Source organism: Gymnodraco acuticeps, unplaced genomic scaffold (assembly GCF_902827175.1).
Source record: "Gymnodraco acuticeps unplaced genomic scaffold, fGymAcu1.1, whole genome shotgun sequence".
Lineage (NCBI taxonomy): Eukaryota > Metazoa > Chordata > Actinopteri > Perciformes > Bathydraconidae > Gymnodraco > Gymnodraco acuticeps.
The window spans coordinates 2,400,094-2,417,530 of record NW_022990558.1 but is presented as its reverse complement, the minus strand read 5'-3'; the positions used below and the strand labels follow the sequence as shown (position 1 = coordinate 2,417,530).

At 42.7% G+C, this 17,437-nt stretch overlaps 1 protein-coding gene across 1 annotated transcript in view; it reads right to left on the bottom strand.

Annotated features, from left to right (window-relative positions):
* The window catches only part of si:ch211-176g6.2 (ras-associating and dilute domain-containing protein), a 39,581-nt gene extending 26,482 nt beyond the window's left edge, over positions 1-13,099 (bottom strand). The window contains exons 1-5 of the mRNA XM_034227545.1: positions 12,863-13,099; positions 9,125-9,327; positions 8,581-8,755; positions 6,674-6,906; positions 4,991-5,430 (exon numbers count right to left, since the gene is read on the bottom strand). Of these exons, the coding sequence (XP_034083436.1) occupies positions 4,991-5,430; positions 6,674-6,906; positions 8,581-8,755; positions 9,125-9,327; positions 12,863-12,990 (1,179 nt within the window). The 5' untranslated portion in view covers positions 12,991-13,099. The remainder of the gene's footprint in view (positions 1-4,990; positions 5,431-6,673; positions 6,907-8,580; positions 8,756-9,124; positions 9,328-12,862) is intronic.
* Positions 13,100-17,437: the final 4,338 nt, after the last annotated feature.

Below are 17,437 nucleotides of genomic sequence, written 5' to 3'. Positions count from 1 at the left end.
TCTACAACCAACCAACCAGAGTCTCCTTAATATGCCGCTCTATTTAACCTGCCAGATCTCTCTCTATACATTGCTTGCTGCTGCTGTTGCTGCAGCTACTTCCACATCGCTGCTGCTTGCCTGCTCCACCACCACCCCAGCTTCCACCTGTAGGCTCTGGGGGTTAGTTATTTAATCATCACTCATCGTGCTATGTATATCTGTGGAGTGATGAGGCCAGAGCCTAGACGCCAAACTCAACTATATGCTGCTTCTAATAAACATGTTAAAGAAACACGTGAGTTGTCTGACTGAACTTATATAAGAGGTTGTAGAGAGGTAAAAAAGATAATTTGACAGTTGACTAGTTATTGTAGCAAAGAGTCAAACCTGTACAATATAGAGTAGTTTCTTTTTTAAACAATGGGTTCTTTGATTTACAGGCAGCCTCTCATTTCTAGCAGATAACCATTGATTTTAGTGGCTAAAATGATGACTGGCATTAGCATATAGCTAGCTAGCACATAGTTGGTGCAGTACCTTGATCTACAAGCTAAATGGCAACTAGTCATCCAGACAGAGGTATCTAGCCAAACTAAAACACATTAAGCCTTCCATTGGACTGTATACTGCCACATGTGATGATTTTATTCTTAATCACTTAATGATTTTGTGTAGCAGTTATTTTTGTTATAATCTTGACAGTAAACTACTTTTATGTGGCACACTTAAACTGTTTCCGGCTTCAGGTTTTCATTTGTGCATCAAGTGCAGATCATTCCTTAAAACAGAAGCCTCAGATTGCTTATAATAAGGGGAAATAGGAAGGGTATATGTCAAGCTTGTTATTCAAATACGTTATTGGGCAACAGTGATTGACTGAATTTATTTGAAAAACTACACTTATTTACACATGAACACCGTGTCATTTTTTATTTGTACATATATTTTTAAGAAGTACAACACAAGACAAGCACAAGTTTCATGTGTGGGCCATATTATATTATACTTTAAGAATTGGCTGAGGGCCATTTGAAAATGGATAATGGGCCGCAGTTGGCCCCCGGTCCATAGTTTGTACACCCCTGCTGTAGATACACTCACGGCAAGATCCTGAGTAATAATCCCATGATCATATTTTTTTGGTTGTACGATTGGCTGTTACAATGTTTACCAGCTATATTAATATTTAAGTTTGACCAAGTGAAATGGTAAAAGATGACCTACCTAGCTAGCTAGCTAGCTGGGGACGGTGTGTTTTTAAATTACGACTTTGGAGTCGTCGGGCTACTGGTGCACAGTTTCCCTCAGTTTTACTGAACATATAAACACTTGTCACTTCTGGAAGATGTAATAATATGTAGGTATATGTTACAGCCACTATTTTTGTTTGTTTCTAAGAAATTATATATTTTGTCCGTAATTTTTGCATGGCTAAATACGAGAATACTCATGACCCAGGCACCAAAAAAGTGGCAACAAGTTCAAAAAACGTTGGTGTAACAGAGCACCATGGGCTCAGAACAGTCTCATAATTCACACATGCACACAGAGGATTCACACTTGTGTTTTTCAATGCATACACAAATGTGTTCCGTTTCATATACATGTAAATAAAATCAGTAGCGTGGCGTGGGGAAAAAAATTAGGGGAAGCCAATAATATATGGGGGTTATTCCCTATCTTTATTCAAGAGCGTGGTCTTTAAATTTGAGAGCATACTTTATTGATTTCACGTTCAGATGATGTATTTATTTCCCTCAAACCCTGTCCTCACACTCAAATAGTGCCTGCTTGCACTTAGATCTGCTCTGCTTCTTACGGAGCCCCCTTTGTATTTGAACAAAACAATTTTTTTTTGCGAGATATCGCAACACTTTTTTTCTTTTCAAATCGTTTTTTTTTCTTCTCCATGTCCCCTACGGGGCTCCGTAGCTTCTGCTCAAACTGTACGCTTGCACCCAGATATATTGCTGCTTACAGATTTCCTGTGTTCCAGCTTAAAACCTTCTCCTCGCACTCAGGCTGTTTCTGTGCGCTCGTGAAATGTCTGCTCTCAGATTTCTGCTGTGGAACTTTTGTGCAACAACCCTGTCAAAATCCCTCAACCAGGTGTCCTTGCGGGTGCGTTCTTTTACTTATTAGAGCGTCCCGTAAGGGCGGTTACTCTTTGGTTTATAAACTACCGCCCTCCACGGCTTTATAACATAACATGTACTTCACTTATTTAATTTACAACTTTGGGGGGGGGGGGGGGGGGGAGCAATCTAACATCTAACAACAATTTATTGTCGATTGTTATTTTTTAATATTCTTTGCGGAATTTGGCCGTCTAAAATGTCCTCTTGGGTTGCCGTACAGCCAATGCATGACGTCATTAGTAAGCGTAACAGACCCCGTGCTAATCTGGTAGGCCGTGTCACTACCCGATCTGCAGCTCTGCCCGATCTGCAGTGCGCATGTGCGAGATGGTCCGCCATATTGGACAACTCCGGACGGCAACCCAAGTAGGACAACATTGACACAGTGGCTTTTGGCAAAGCTCAAAAGGAAAACGAGAGATAGATGAGTTATTGTTATTACAACGTGACTTCACTATTATTTAACAACTCTTTTTATTGGGTTCTTTTATTTGGGGTCAATTACATTGTCAGAATAAGTGAGAAATGGATTTAACTTCTGTTAGATATGCCATACATTTTTGCACACATTCACAGTAAATATGTATTCAGTATGATAGCTGTCTAACAGAAGTTAAATCCATTTCTCACTTATTCTGACAATGTAATTAACCCCAAATAAAAGAACCCAATAATAAGAGTTGTTAAATAATAGTGAAATCACGTTGTAATAACAATAACTCATCTCTCTCTCGTTCTATTTTTGAGCTTTGTCAAAAGCCACTGTGTCAATGTTGTCCTACTTGGGTTGCCGTCCGGAGTTGTCCAATATGGCGGACCATCTCGCACATGCGCACTGCAGATCGGGCAGAGCTGCAGATCGGGTAGTGACAGGCCGTGCAGATCAAGCCCCCAGGAAGTGCGCCGGAGTCTGATGAGAATATTCGTGCTGGTCAAACGGCGGTACTACACTTCCTTTAGGTTGCTGGGCCCGGAAACACTTTTTCCCATTGACTTACATTGGGAAAGAGTGGTCTGTAACTCGTTGGATAATTTTTTTTAAACTAAATAAACTACCCAGTATGAACGTTTGTATAGCCCTTATTAAAAACATTTGTTCCTCAAGTTGTAAAAATGTGCTAATAACGTTATTCTGAGAGTTATTTCCCTCGGCATTATGAACGCGCATCTAACCCACGGGACCGCGCTGCCCGGCACGTTCATGTTACGTGTTCAGTACTACATGAGTTTCTCTTTACCCATGGATGCACAATAACAACGGACCATATCGCCTTCCTTACTGCCAGCCCACGGAGCTGTAATAATGGATATATTGCACATGTTTGCTGTAATTCATCATTTGTAAAATATTATACTACATGGGCTGTATGATGTAAATCTTGTACCGTAAATGTTGTATTAAATAAAGTTAATATTACCGACGTAGATTAACGTTCCTGTAGCTTCTTATTGCACTTGCAATTGTTTTAGTTACTTGTGGGCTACTTAACATGAATAATCACAGTTACTATCCTTTTACTCCATCACATTTCAAAAAGAAATAGGCTATTGTTATTTTAACTCCACCACAGTAATCCGTCATCAGCTTTACTTTTTAGATAAAGTTTTAACTCACAATTGATCATAACAGGCTTCAACATATACATTTTTATATATTACCAAGTGGTTTCATGTACAACCCACACAAGTATCATGCTAAATGAAGCTCTGTTGCTTGGATATCACTAGATCCTGATGTCAGCGTAATATAAAAGTACATAACGATTGATGTGTAATTTAGCATAATTTACTAGCTAGCCGCTAGCTGCCGCCTCGTTAATATAAATCCAGTACCATGCTGTCATGAACGCGCGGTGCTGTTACGTGTACGCAAATTCACGTGCTTAATGTGAACGAGCCTTTTGGGCGGCGTGGTTAAAGTTGCGCATGCTCTATGAGTGCACATACGGGTACTTCTCAGGCATGCCGGGTAATCTATGACGTTTCGCTCTCTCAAAAGTTGGGCCATTTTGTCATCATGCGCCATTGAGCAACTCTCATAGGAATGAATGAGGCCCCGCCTCCCACGCTGTATCCAGTTCTTATTATACATCCATGGTGCAGATACACCGGACAGCGCAAAATGCGTACATGAAGCGCTACGTCATGAACGCAAGAAATCTACCCTCGTGGGGGCGCGCTCATGTGATTGGCTTAGAATTGAGGAGACATCTGATTGGCTATAGATAGAAAAAATTACAAGTACGAATCGGGTGACCGTCAGGGGAGTCTCAAAAAACCCACACATGAATGCACAGCGATCCGTGCACAGAAAGCGGTTTGTGTTTGCAGGTTCAGGGAATTTAAACGGAAAACAAATATGTGTGGATCAAAAATAGGCCTACATATGTAAAACTTTTTTCTGTATTTGGATTTTATTTACATGTATATGAAACGGAACACATTTGTGTGTGCATTGAAAAACAAGTGTGGATCCGGATATACAAGTGTGAATCCTTCTGTGTGCATGTGTGTATTATGAGACTGTTCTGAGCCCATAATTGCCACCCTCGTTTAGTGGCACACATGTAACTGAATTCAAAGCTTGGAGGATGTTTTTTGTTGTTGCTGAAATGCACCTTGGGAGTTAACCTGGACCTTGAAATGTTTCCTAACAAGTTCCTACCTTTGATAATGTAAGAACCAGAACATTTCTAATCATTCACATCTGGACTGATTACCATGTTTTTCAATACCATCCAAGCCACTGAACAGCTCAAACTGTGAGTAACATTGCCTACAGCTATGGGACTTATACTTCCAGTAAAAAGTGAACCCAAAATAACTCGGCCAACTTCCCCCCTTGACTGCAGAGTGTGTGAATGAGATACCTGTGTGAGGCTGCAGCCCTGCAGCAGCAGAAGGTAGGGACAGTCGTGAGGAGGGTGAATGGAGTACTGTGTGGTATTATCGTCGCTGCTCTCCTTCTCCGACTCCTCTCCTTCCCGTTCCCTTCTCAGCCTGGCCGGACAGAGGGTCTCTGTTTTGGGCTGCGACCCACCGTCCCCTTGCGAGGGAACTGCCAGGCTGCAACTGTGATTCTGTTCTGGGCTTGTTTTTGATCGCTCGTAGCATTGCACTGAGGTTTGATTCAGACTGTCTCTGCGTTCCTTGTGGCATTGATCTGTTTCCTGTTTGGTCTCAGAGTCTAAGAGGTCCATCTCACTTTGGCTCCTCCACAGTTTGTGGCCTCGCCCCATGGTCCTCTCTATGAACGTGGAGGTCACTCTGGAGCGGCTCTTCTGCAGCTTTCTCGCCTGGGCATTGATACCTAACAGGGAGATGAACAAACAAATAATAACCTGTTAAATTAAGCTGCTATATAAATACATCAAACACATTAGTAATGGAATGTAGTGATAGGGCAACACCCGTTTTTTCCCCAAGATACTGTGAGGTGTTAGTGTGTGTTCTGTCATTTGGACATGGTGTGTTTATGCCAGAGTCAACATGGAGAAGCCCCACACAGGAAACAGACCTCAGTGGAAAGAAAGACAGAGCTCATGGAAATAAAAAAATACACCCACCCAGCAGGCATCGACAAGCTGACACTGATAGAAGGCTGTCACAGGCCGCGCCATTCATAAAAGAAAACACACAACAGGACGCACACACACACCACGACCGCAGCTGTGTCAACCACAGCTGGGGAAATGATAGTGAGGGGTCCACCCTGCACATTTACTGTGCCCTGAAGTGTTTGTGCCCTGCATCTACGGAAAGTTCTGGGTATTATTCTGCTGCGTCAGTTTTTAATAATATCAACAGATAAGAACATTTGCTATGAAACGCTTTTATGGCATTTTCTCATACTGCCTGTGCTGCAGCACCACTTTTCACCCTCTGTCTGAAACCAGAACCCAGTCTGCTCTGATTGGTTAGCTTTTTCCGGCTTTGTTGCTTACAGATGTCCCCCCCCTTAAAAGTGTTTGCTAGACAAGTGTTACATACTGATATCATTATGTTATGGTAACAAACAAAGGAGTTCAATGGAGACGTTTCAGGCAGGGGGGGTGGAGTGTGTGGGAGAGAACCTCCCTCTGGAGGAACACAGGGATTTTGGCCTTTGCAGACCATTTACATGCACAAAAACCTATATATCACACTGCAGGAAAAATAAATCCCCAAAAATCAGGATAGGGCCTCTTTAAGTGTTGTAAAAATAGGGTGTGTCACTGGAAGAAGTTTAATTGAATCACATAGTGTCTGCAAATTACATTTTAAACTTCACTGGCCTTTTTAACAACAGTAAGAATGAAGTAGAAATGTTAAAAAGAAATTGAAATGAAAGAAAAACTGTAGACTTATTAAAATACAGTTTGGTCTGTGTGGCTTGGCTGGTGTTCACTGGAAAAACAGCGTGCCAACAAACCACATTTCTACTGTGAGAACTCAGAAAACTGGATTTAATATTGGCAAAACATGTAATGGTGCAAACTCTTATTCCAAGACAAGCTCACTCACACCCCAAATAAGGATGTGGTGTGAAATGAGGCTGAAGTCGGACACCCTACCAGCAGTGATGGTGTCTTTGTCTTTGGATGTCTTTTCTTCCACTAAGCTTCTCCTCTGGATTTCGAAGCGTCTCGCCAGGCCTTCTCTGGGTTTCCATAGTGACTGCAGGAGGAGGGGCTTCTCATTGTCGCTCACGACCCGAAACCCTTCTGTTCTCCACCCATGATCTCGGGTAGAGCCGATGGTGTCACATAGGACGTAGGAGTCGGCCTCCTCCTTCCTCAGGCCATACCTAGATGACATTGTCACAATAAACATTATATTATTTATTATGATAACAGAAACTGAATGTGCTCTCCAAATATTAGCCTTTAGAAACTACTGATTTCCTGCATTTTAAATGAAAATTAATAACTGAAAACATGTGCACATCCCACTTAATTGTCCCTCCTTGCTTCCTAACATTAAATACGTCAATAAAGATAACACATAACATATCTGGTATGAAGTTAACCTTCAGATACTCCTGTTCCAAACGTTTCTTTGGATGTCACTTTTGAGCCATGATTAAGTCCAAAATGTGACCTGCAATAGACCAACTAAGGCTCATTTTTAGCTTAGCTGTTTTTTGGAAATGCCTTTTGGGTACTAATTAAGTCATCGATTGCCTGCAGCCACTTTCGACGAGTTGAGTCAGCAGGATGATGGTTTAAAACAATAAATATAATCGTTTTTTGTACAGCTGTGAGTCTGACTCAAGGACCTTCACGTTTACCTTCTACCAACCGACTGAAGCTACGTCCCTCTTCAAGGGCTGCCAACCACTCTACGACCAACAAAAGACCTTCCCATTACCTGTGAGAGTTAGACGGTGGTGCCAGTCCTTTTTTCCACCAGAGGAACATGTGTTATTTAAAGACAGGACAAGCCAAGGCTAGTCAGTGAGCATGCTCGTTTCAGTAGATATCTACTCACATATATACATAGACGTCTTTGACATTACGTAACGTAAACTCCACCATATCTTCCACAATGTTTCTTTAAATCTGTAGGATTTCAAATTTCAGACACTTCAACACAGAGCTCCACTAATCTCTAAAGCTATATAAACTACATTTCTACCAACTTTATCCCATTTCTTTGCATACATATATGCAAGGAAAAATATCAGCCTGTCGCTGAAAGAGAGGTTTAGCCAGAACAGTAAAGTTATAGGCTTTAATGTGCTAAAATAAGCTAAAATACTCCAAAGAACTGAGGAAAACCGACAGCATATCTAGCCATTCAATCCATTATTTAAAGTTATATCGGAGCAGCTCTTATGTGAAACATTTCAATATGCAAACATACTGACTGATAAAAGATTGTTTTCAGAAGTTTATTTAACTAATCTTCATATCCTTATCATAAATATTCCATTAGACCTGCTTAAAATAAAGGAATCAACTCATCAGGAGTCTTTATCCTGCTGTTCGCTTACTGTATTTGCTAGCCCATTACTGGATAAGAGATGTAGTAAAGATCTAAATGTCACTAGTGCAGTGTAGACTTTCACTGACTCTTTCCTCTACAAGCTGAATAGCATTTATATTAATCATTCCATTATGCTGTTGGCTGTAACATAAGCAGAGACTGACAGACTTTCACTCTCCTCAGAGGCATGGCCAACACTGGCTGTCTTTCACACGGATCTGCTGTTTGCTCTAGACCTTTCAGAACTACTAAATAAACGATTTGGCTCTCACATCGTTCACACTGTGCTGCAATTATAATACACAGAACAAAGGGTCAGGTTAATTTCGTTCATCTGAAATATATTAACCACATCAACATGAACATGCTCTCCTTTCATCAACCGCCATCAAGTTCTGACTGCTTTTATATACAAATTATGTAGCACAAAGGTATGTTATAGCAGTTGATGGACATACAAGGACACACATGCTCAGATAACACATGGCCATACCGTTCAAGAGCCTCTTTGACCAGTTCCTTGGCGCTGGAGTGTGTGGTGGCCAGTACGCTCTTATAATGCGCTCCCTCACAGATCTCATTCCCAAAGATCTTCAGGATTCCTGGAGCTGTGATCTGATTGGACAGCTCGGATGGGTCATCCGCTCCTAACGCATCTGCATAGATCACTACATCACAACACATGGCAACAAAGGAAACACAGACAGCTCTCAGCTGAGGAAGTGAGGTTACTCACAAGAGACATTTTAAAGAAGAAAGATAATGGTCCAACAAATTAGCAGCAAATGCAATATCAATCCTCTATCTATCCTTTTGCTTCTAGATTTTCTAAAATTCAACCAATAGCATCTTTTGTAAGATCCTCCATGCCAACTAAATGCCACATCCAATGCCAAATCCCTCTTAGTAATAGAGGCTTTTTGTTTTAAGGGTTACTTGGACAGCTCCTACAGAGCAACATGAGACTCCCTGAGACTAAACTGACCTTTAAATGTAAAACCACTGGCTAAAATATCAAAAAAGTCACTGTGACGTACTGCTTTCCTTCCTTCCTGGGATGGAGATGGAGGTCCTGATGCCTGCTGGCAGTGCCATGGAGCCTGCGTTGGAGCGGGGGACACGGAGGAAGACCCCTGAGAGGCGGTTAGTTTGGCGACGGATGCGGCTCTTGCTGGGCTGTCGGACAAACACACCCTCTGCTGACCTGCTGGTGGAGGAACTGCCAGTGGATGAAGCCGATCTGAAGAACAGAGGAGAATGAGGTCAGTCAGAACGCTGACTCACTAGCAGCTGATCTGTACCTTGACGTCTGAATTTGACCTCTGGAAGGTCAGTAAGACAAGGTTTCTCGAAAGGGACCAGTTTTCCAACATCAAAAGAGAAAGTAAAGTTATCAACATGAGAAAATATGGTGACAAGAAAGAAAGAATTAGCTGAAAATGTGCAAAAACTGCATGAAGGCCTTATGATGCTCCCAAAAAATCACTTTGTTCTCACCTGCTACAATGCTCCATACCTACGTGTCTGTCACCAGCACAATGCCTTCCCCAGTCTCATTCACCATGCTCCCCCAGCTCGCTAATGAAATAATGAAGTGTTGTTTTATTTCTCACCAAGCCTGTAAGCTACTTATCACTGTGGTTCAAAGGTTCCCTGCAGTAATGCCAAAAGATTGAGGATACATACATGCAGGGCCGTCCCTGGCCAACTTGGGGCCCCAAGCAACATTGTGAGATGAGGCCCCCCCCCCCCCCCCCACCGACAGGAGTGACATTTTTTTTTTTCACAGTACTTTGCAAATATAATTCCTGTTTATTATTATTATCAACACAGTTACTTTTTTATACGGTGAGGTACGCTTATCCGGTCTACATGTGTTTTGTAGACTTGGAGAAGGCATATGACCGGGTTCCCAGGGAGTTACTGTGGGAGGTGCTGCAGGAGTATGGGGTGAGGGGTTCTCTACTCAGGGCCATCCAATCTCTGTACTCCCAAAGCGAGAGCTGTGTCCGGGTCCTCGGCAGTAAGTCGGACCCATTTCCGGTGAGGGTTGGCCTCCGCCAGGGCTGCGCTTTGTCACCAATCCTGTTTGTAATATACATGGATCGGATTTCGAGGCGTAGTCATGGGGGAGGGGGTCTGCAGTTTGGTGGACTAAGGATTGCACCACTGCTTTTTGCAGATGATGTGGTTCTGATGGCTTCATCGGTCTGCGACCTTCAGCACTCACTGGATCGGTTCGCAACCGAGTGTGAAGCGGCTGGGATGAGGATCAGCACCTCCAAATCTGAGGCCATGGTTCTCAGCAGGAAACCGATGGACTGTCCACTCCAAGTAGGGAATGAGTCCTTACCCCAAGTGATGGAGTTCAAGTATCTCGGGGTCTTGTTCTCGAGTGAGGGAACAATGGAGCGTGAGATGGGCCGGAGAATCGGAGCAGCGGGAGCGGTACTGCAGTCGCTTTACCGCACCGTTGTGACGAAAAGGGAGCTGAGCCAGAAGGCAAAGCTCTCTGTCTACCGGGCCATTTTCGTTCCTACCCTCACCTATGGTCATGAAGGATGGGTCATGACCGAAAGAACTAGATTGCGGATACAAGCGGCCGAGATGGGTTTTCTCCGCAGGGTGGCTGGTGTCTCCCTTAGGGATAAGGTGAGAAGTTCGGTCATCCGGGAGGGACTCAGAGTTGAACCGCTCCTCCTTCGCGTCGAAAGGAGCCAGTTGAGGTGGTTCGGGCACCTAGTTAGGATGCCACCTGGGCGTCTCCCTAGGGAGGTGTTCCAGGCACGTCAAGCTGGAAAGAGACCAAGGGGTAGACCTAGGACCAGGTGGAGGGATTATATCTCTTCGCTGGCCTGGGAGCGCCTTGGGATCCCCCAGTCAGAGCTGGTTGATGTCGCCAGGGAAAAGGAAGTTTGGGGCTCTCTGCTGGAACTGCTACCCCCGCGACCCGACCACGGATAAGCGGAAGAAGATGGATGGATGGATGGACAGTGAGGTAAATGGTAAATGTGCATGTATGTCGTTCAGTTTGCATTTACAGGTGAATACGTCTGCATTTCCTGCCAAATACTAGCCTCAAAAAGATTCAAATATAATGAATGCAAATAAACTACTTCTACTAATAATAATAATAATAATAATCAATAATATAAATACTATATTATTTTATTATAATATTGTTGTAATAAAGTCAAGACAAAACATGCTTATTACATGCTCAAAAACTGATATTTCTTAAATCTGTATTCAAATGTAGTTCCCTCTGTCAGCAATGTATCAACAACTACACACACATTTCTATCAGTATTTCTCTGTGTTGTGGTTGACATGATGATGACTGTTACGGCCCGTCTACACTACAGGCGTCAAAAAATGCTTTCAACGCTTCGCCCATTCATTTGAATGGGGTGACGTAGGATAATTTCAAACTTCGCCGAACTGCATTGTGGGTAGCATGGCAAGGCGTTGCAAGCATCGCGAGCGTCTATCGGCGTCTCGATGCTTGCTCGAAGCTGGCGTCAGCCAATCAAATCCCGTTTTTGCAATTCCCGCCAGTACAAGCGCTAGCCAATCAAACCGCGTGCAAGCTGGGAGAGCCAGACCGCAGTTCATTTCCTCATATGCCAAACGAGAAATTACGGTAGCAAATCACCCGGTTCTTTCCGACCAGAACTATTTACCGGGATACAAACCGGAGGAACCAGGCATGGAGGGAGGTGGCAGAGACAGTGGGTGAAACTGGTAGGTTTTCGCCTGTTTGTTATATCCAGTTTACTTCGTTTTAACATTGCTATTGCTTTGTATGTCGGGGGCGGGAGATTCATGTGATTGGTTGTTGGTCGCGTTGCTCGCAAAAAATCGCCAAGCTTCAGACACGCCCAGCTTCAAGATTTTTTGATGCCTGTAGTGTAGACGGGCCGTTAGGAGTTAAGGGGAGAGGCGCGGAGAACTGCGCTGAGAGCTGCGCACAAGCCAAGCTCATAAGCCGAGGCCCCCTGCGCGAGGCCCCCTGTGCGAGGCCCCCTGTGCGAGGCCCCCTGCGCAAGGCCCCCTGCGCAATGTGAGGCCCCCTGCGCAATGTGAGGCCCCATGCAGCCTGCATGATCGGCCTGGGACGGCCCTGCATACATGTCAGTCAAACTGGTAGGAGTCTCTTGTAGAACAGAAAGTGCACTGAGGGAATATGATGGCAGACTGTCAGCTGTTTAATGATTTTAATCTGAGAAGTTGATTGGTATTTGTTTTGGTGTCGGAGATACAGGATCCCATAATTTAATGAGGTTGACTGAAGCATATTTCTTTTTGTGCACCAGTCAATCCTAGAATGAAATACTAATCTGAGGTTAAATGTGTTAAACGGTTTTTAACATTTTGTCTTCTGTGATTGTATGATAAATGTCTTGTATCTTGTCTTAATAACTGTCCTTGTTGAAAATGGAGCTGCAAGAAAAATGTCAGACTTGATCAAAGTATTATCCTATTCTTGTTGAAAATAAAATGCATTCATATACAAATATTACATTTGTAAGATGCCTTTATGAGTTAGTGTTTGATTTCCTACCATCAAATCCTTCTAAAGTCTCCCCCCTTAACAATTAGGCTACAGAACATTATTGGCAGAAGTTATACAACTATTAGATGTACAAGTATTGTATCTCAAAATTAATGTTTAGGAGCATAAGAAAAGAAAAAAATGTTTAAAGCAAATAAGTTGCACAATTACACTTGTATACTCCTGATAACGCTTTTAAAATAAGCTTGTAAATACTCACTGATGGGAACCATCACTTGTCTTCCTCCCCAGCTTGACAAAGCGTCTCTTCGATGAAGCTGCGGGTAAACTCGGGGGTTTCGGTGGGAGAGATCGCAGCTCCTCAGAGGAACATCTCATCTGATTCATTCCTGTCTGCTGGATATGGGGATTCCTGTGCGATTAAAGCTGTTCCTTAAATAGACAAATGGTTCCTATCATGCTCCATTAACCTATGTTTTGCTTTATTCCCGGGAGGTTTCATCCATGCCATGCGTAACGGATCCATCCAGCTTCATTTTACGCACTCCGAACCAGGCGCTGCAGATGTTTCCAGCCCTCATCCAGCTGTTGGATCTGACGTAGTTCAGTCCAAAGACGGGCAGCTTTACTTCACACTATTTCTGTGACGCTCTCAAGTCAGACAAGTAAAATATGAATGACTGAGATCAAGTCAAAAGGTGGACAAATCTGAACGCCTAATATTATGTTAGTTATTACGCGCTCTGCTGGAGGAGGCAGTGTGTTTCAAATCCAGATGGAAACCGCTCTCCAGACGTGCTTCGACAGCGCAAATGCTTGGAGGTGCCAAGTGCCCCCACCCATACCGAAACTTTCAAAATAAAATCCTAACCGGAGAACGCGTTTCAGTTATCTGGTCATTAATTTCTCATTCTAAAGTCATTCATATTTCACCAGACATCTTAAGTTAAAATTGTGCTGCAAGTACAAGTCCTGCATTCAATATACTAGTACAAAAGTACAAGCATCAACAATACTTAAAGTAACAAAAGTAAAAAAAATAGTAATTTTCCCATTTTAGAATCATATGTATTAATTTACTGGATTGTTGTTATTCAAGTATTATTGTGTTCCTAATTTCTGGTAAATGTGGAGCTAATTTAATTACTTTATATACTGCTGCTCTATATCTTAACCTACACTTGTACACCATAGTTTGTTTATTAGTTTATTTATACTTTGTATTATTTATTTTATAATCTGAATATTTTAATAACTCATTTTGTAATATAAATGAATTGGACTAAAAAGTACAATGTTGGCTTCCAAAATGTAGTGGAGTAGAAGTATAAAGTAGCATAACATGGTTCTATTCAAGTAAAGAACCCCAAAGTCGTACTTAAGTACACTACTTGAGTAAATGTACTTCAATACATGACACCGTCTGGTACTTGTTCCCTAACTCATATCAGCAGGAAGTGTCACACAGGAGGTAAACATTACCTCCATGGTCAAGAACCAAAAGCTCATGTCTCCCTCTAGTGGCTGCACACGGATCTGAACGAAAAGATAAGAAGGTACGATTTGGATGAGTTTCAAACATCCCACTAATATTAGACATAGAGACCTATTTCCATTATTATAAATTAAGCAACACATCAGTTTGGAGTAGTAGTAGTAGTAGTAGTAGTAGTAGTCATCTAGCTCAGTGTTTATTAACTGCAACATTCAAATGAAGAACACGCAGAAAGTTTATTTTGAAGGGTTTCTCTTTACACGAAGATGCAGTGGGGAGTTCAAGTGGCTTTTTACATGGGGCCCTATTTTTACATGTGTCACCTATTTGATTTTTGAGTATAATTACACTGACAGGATACTGCAGAAAGAATATATATTTTAAATGTTATCACTTACTCTGAAAATTGGGCTTTCTGTATCTCAAACTGTACCAATGGAGGAAACATGGAGGATGCCAAGATGCTGTCAATATACGAACACTTGGGCATTAAGGTGAGTTAATTTACCCAGATACATTTCTAATATACTATTTTAAATTATCTAAGACAGGGTTTTGCCATAAGTGGATCATTTATTCGTGACATGGTCGCATTTCTCATACTTTTCAAACTTTGCACGTGTGCACATCAACACAATATTCAGCTCTTATCTGTCACAAGACTTTGATTCAAATGTAGTTTTAGGAGCATTATTATTTTTATGTCGTACTTACATGCTGGATATTTAGTTTGAGCTGGCCTCACGAGAGCTCTGCGCGAGACTTGAGGGTTCCATGGTTGCTATGCAGGCTCTCCAGGTTTATGCTCTTAGTTTGAAAAAACACAAACTTGCTGACGGTCAGAAACTCAACACTTCTGCTCTCACTCGACAATTTCTCTGAAAACCCAACAAACCTGAGACTTTTTGCTTCCGGACCTCTCCCTAAACCCTACTGTCAAAACTTACAGGACGTTTTCGGGTTAGATGTGACACATTTATTCACTTTTTCACCCATGTTGTTTTCAATGCATTTTATCATTGACGCTCTCCAAACCCCTCAAAAATCACCGATATAACTGACAATATTACCAATTTATTATATTTTCAGTGATAATAAATCATATTAGGGTGAAATAATCCTGTTGAGACCAAATACTGACTACCCGTTTCACCTATTGAAAAAGTTAGCATGCTAACATATCCTTTTTTTTTTTAACTTTGTAGTGCTACATAGGCTACCATAGTGAAACCATAAAGTGAAACAAGCAGTGACAACATTATTATATCTTTTTTATTTAAAAATGAAACTTAAACTAACACATATTTGGGTCATTAATGAGTATTTTACACACAACTAGTTAAAAGTTCAGTTGGCAGCGTGTTTTAATCAATACACAGCAGAGTAAGTGGAACTTCAAAAAAAGAGATTTATATTTGAAAAATGTTGTCAATCAGCAGGAGAGCTTAAATTAACATACTGTTGGAGACCTTGTGGCATACTTGTACCTCTGTAAAAGTTATATAGGCCTGCTTTATGTAAACTCACTGTCAAAAAGCTTCCAGACATAGCAGTACAAACTAGGATTAGAAATAACATTTTGTGAACAAAAAGTTATATTTTAATAAATTCATCATTATTGAGACAAAAGTTGGTGCATTCTTGAGTCCTTTTTCCGGCCTAAAGCATTGATATGTCTCACAGTTATGCCTTGTACCAGCGAAATATGGCCACATTTGTAAGACAATAAGAAAGGTTGAACGAAATGTATTCATTCTGGACTTTGCTATTATTTCATACTGCAAACAATCATGCTCGTGATTAGTTTTCGTGCATGTTTTTACGTTTTGGCTTTGCAATATTGGTCCTTTGTGGAAGTCATCATGGTATAACACTCCATGGTATATTAACCTGATGTGATGTGATTATTACATTCAGTTGGTCCGAGCACTCAAGTGGACATCTGTCCTCCTCCCAAACCCCAGCCTGCCCAGCAGCCACCCCCCATCTTTCACAGGATCCCAGCAGCACTTGGCCCCTCACCTGGCTCCGCTTCATCCAGTCCACTGACATCCACGGTAAGAAGGGCGAACACTTTCCAGAAGCTAAACATCACAAAATGTACCCAATGACTATATGGATGTATTGTCCTTGACAAAAGTAAAGGCAAGACATTTTTTTTAAAGTTTGCACATTACAGCCATGGCTGTTTCTTGCAAGCTTCCTTTTTCTTTTGCTCATATTGCAGTAAAATGTGTGTTTACTTTATGCAGCGTTTGTTGAACAATGTATTATTGTATTGTCCTCCTTTGAATTCAGTGATGAGAGTGATTATTGTGTAACCCTCGCTGGTGTGTCGTCATGACGTGGAGCAGTGGTCTGATTGTTGTTTTTATTTCTACCTTCAGATGGACCGGCGCTACAAGTGGACAGCTGTTCTCCTGCCAGACCCCAGTGGACCCCGCCTCATCCTGCGCAGGACCCCAGCCCCGCCCTCCCAGAGCAGCCCCTCACCTGGCTCCCCAGGTACAGCTGCCTCTGGATCTAACACTTCTTCTTGCTCCCCCTTCAGGGCCGTCTGCAGCTCCTCCCCCGGCTCCTCCCCCGGCTCCCCAGCTGGCCCCGCCCCTGAGCCGAAGTGGAAGAAGAACCTGAGGCTTCTGATGAAGAGGAGGGACCAGGCTGGCAGTGGCAGCATCAGGAGAGGCGCTGAAGCTGCAGGTAAGTCTGACCCTCACTCCTTCTCTCGCTCCTCCTCTCGCTCTTCCTCGAGCTCCTCCTCTTCCTCCTCCTCTAGCTCTTCCTCCTCCTCTAGCTCCTCCTCCTCTTCCTCCTCCTCTTCCTCCTCCCCTACCTCCTCCCCTACCTCCTCCTCTCGCTCTTCTTCTTGCTCTTGCTTCTCTTGCTCCTCCTCCCCTGTCCTCTCCTGCAGACCCCCCCCACCTGTTCCAGAGGAGGGCTGGTCTCTGGTGCCGTGTGCTCATCCCACCAGGATCGTCTTCCGGGGGCCGCAGCGGTCTGGCTCCTCCCCCCGACCTCAGCCTCTGCCGGTGAGGAGGGTCCTGGAGCAGCAGTGGAGGAAGAGCGTCCGGCTCCTGGTGAAGAAGAGGAGCCAGGTGGGCAGCAGGTGGCGCAAGAGAGGAGCCGAGGCTGCAGGTAACGAAGCTAAGCGCTTCTGTCCTTCCACTTAATTTCAACAGGTTTTTATTTTATTGAATTGGGCTAACTTGAGTTACATTTGTTAGAACTGAAATGCCTTGATTTGTTGTATTTGAATTGTATGTATTTAATTGAATTGAACTACATTTATCTAAATGTAAACTATACAAATGTATTCATTTGACTTAAAGCACTTTTAAA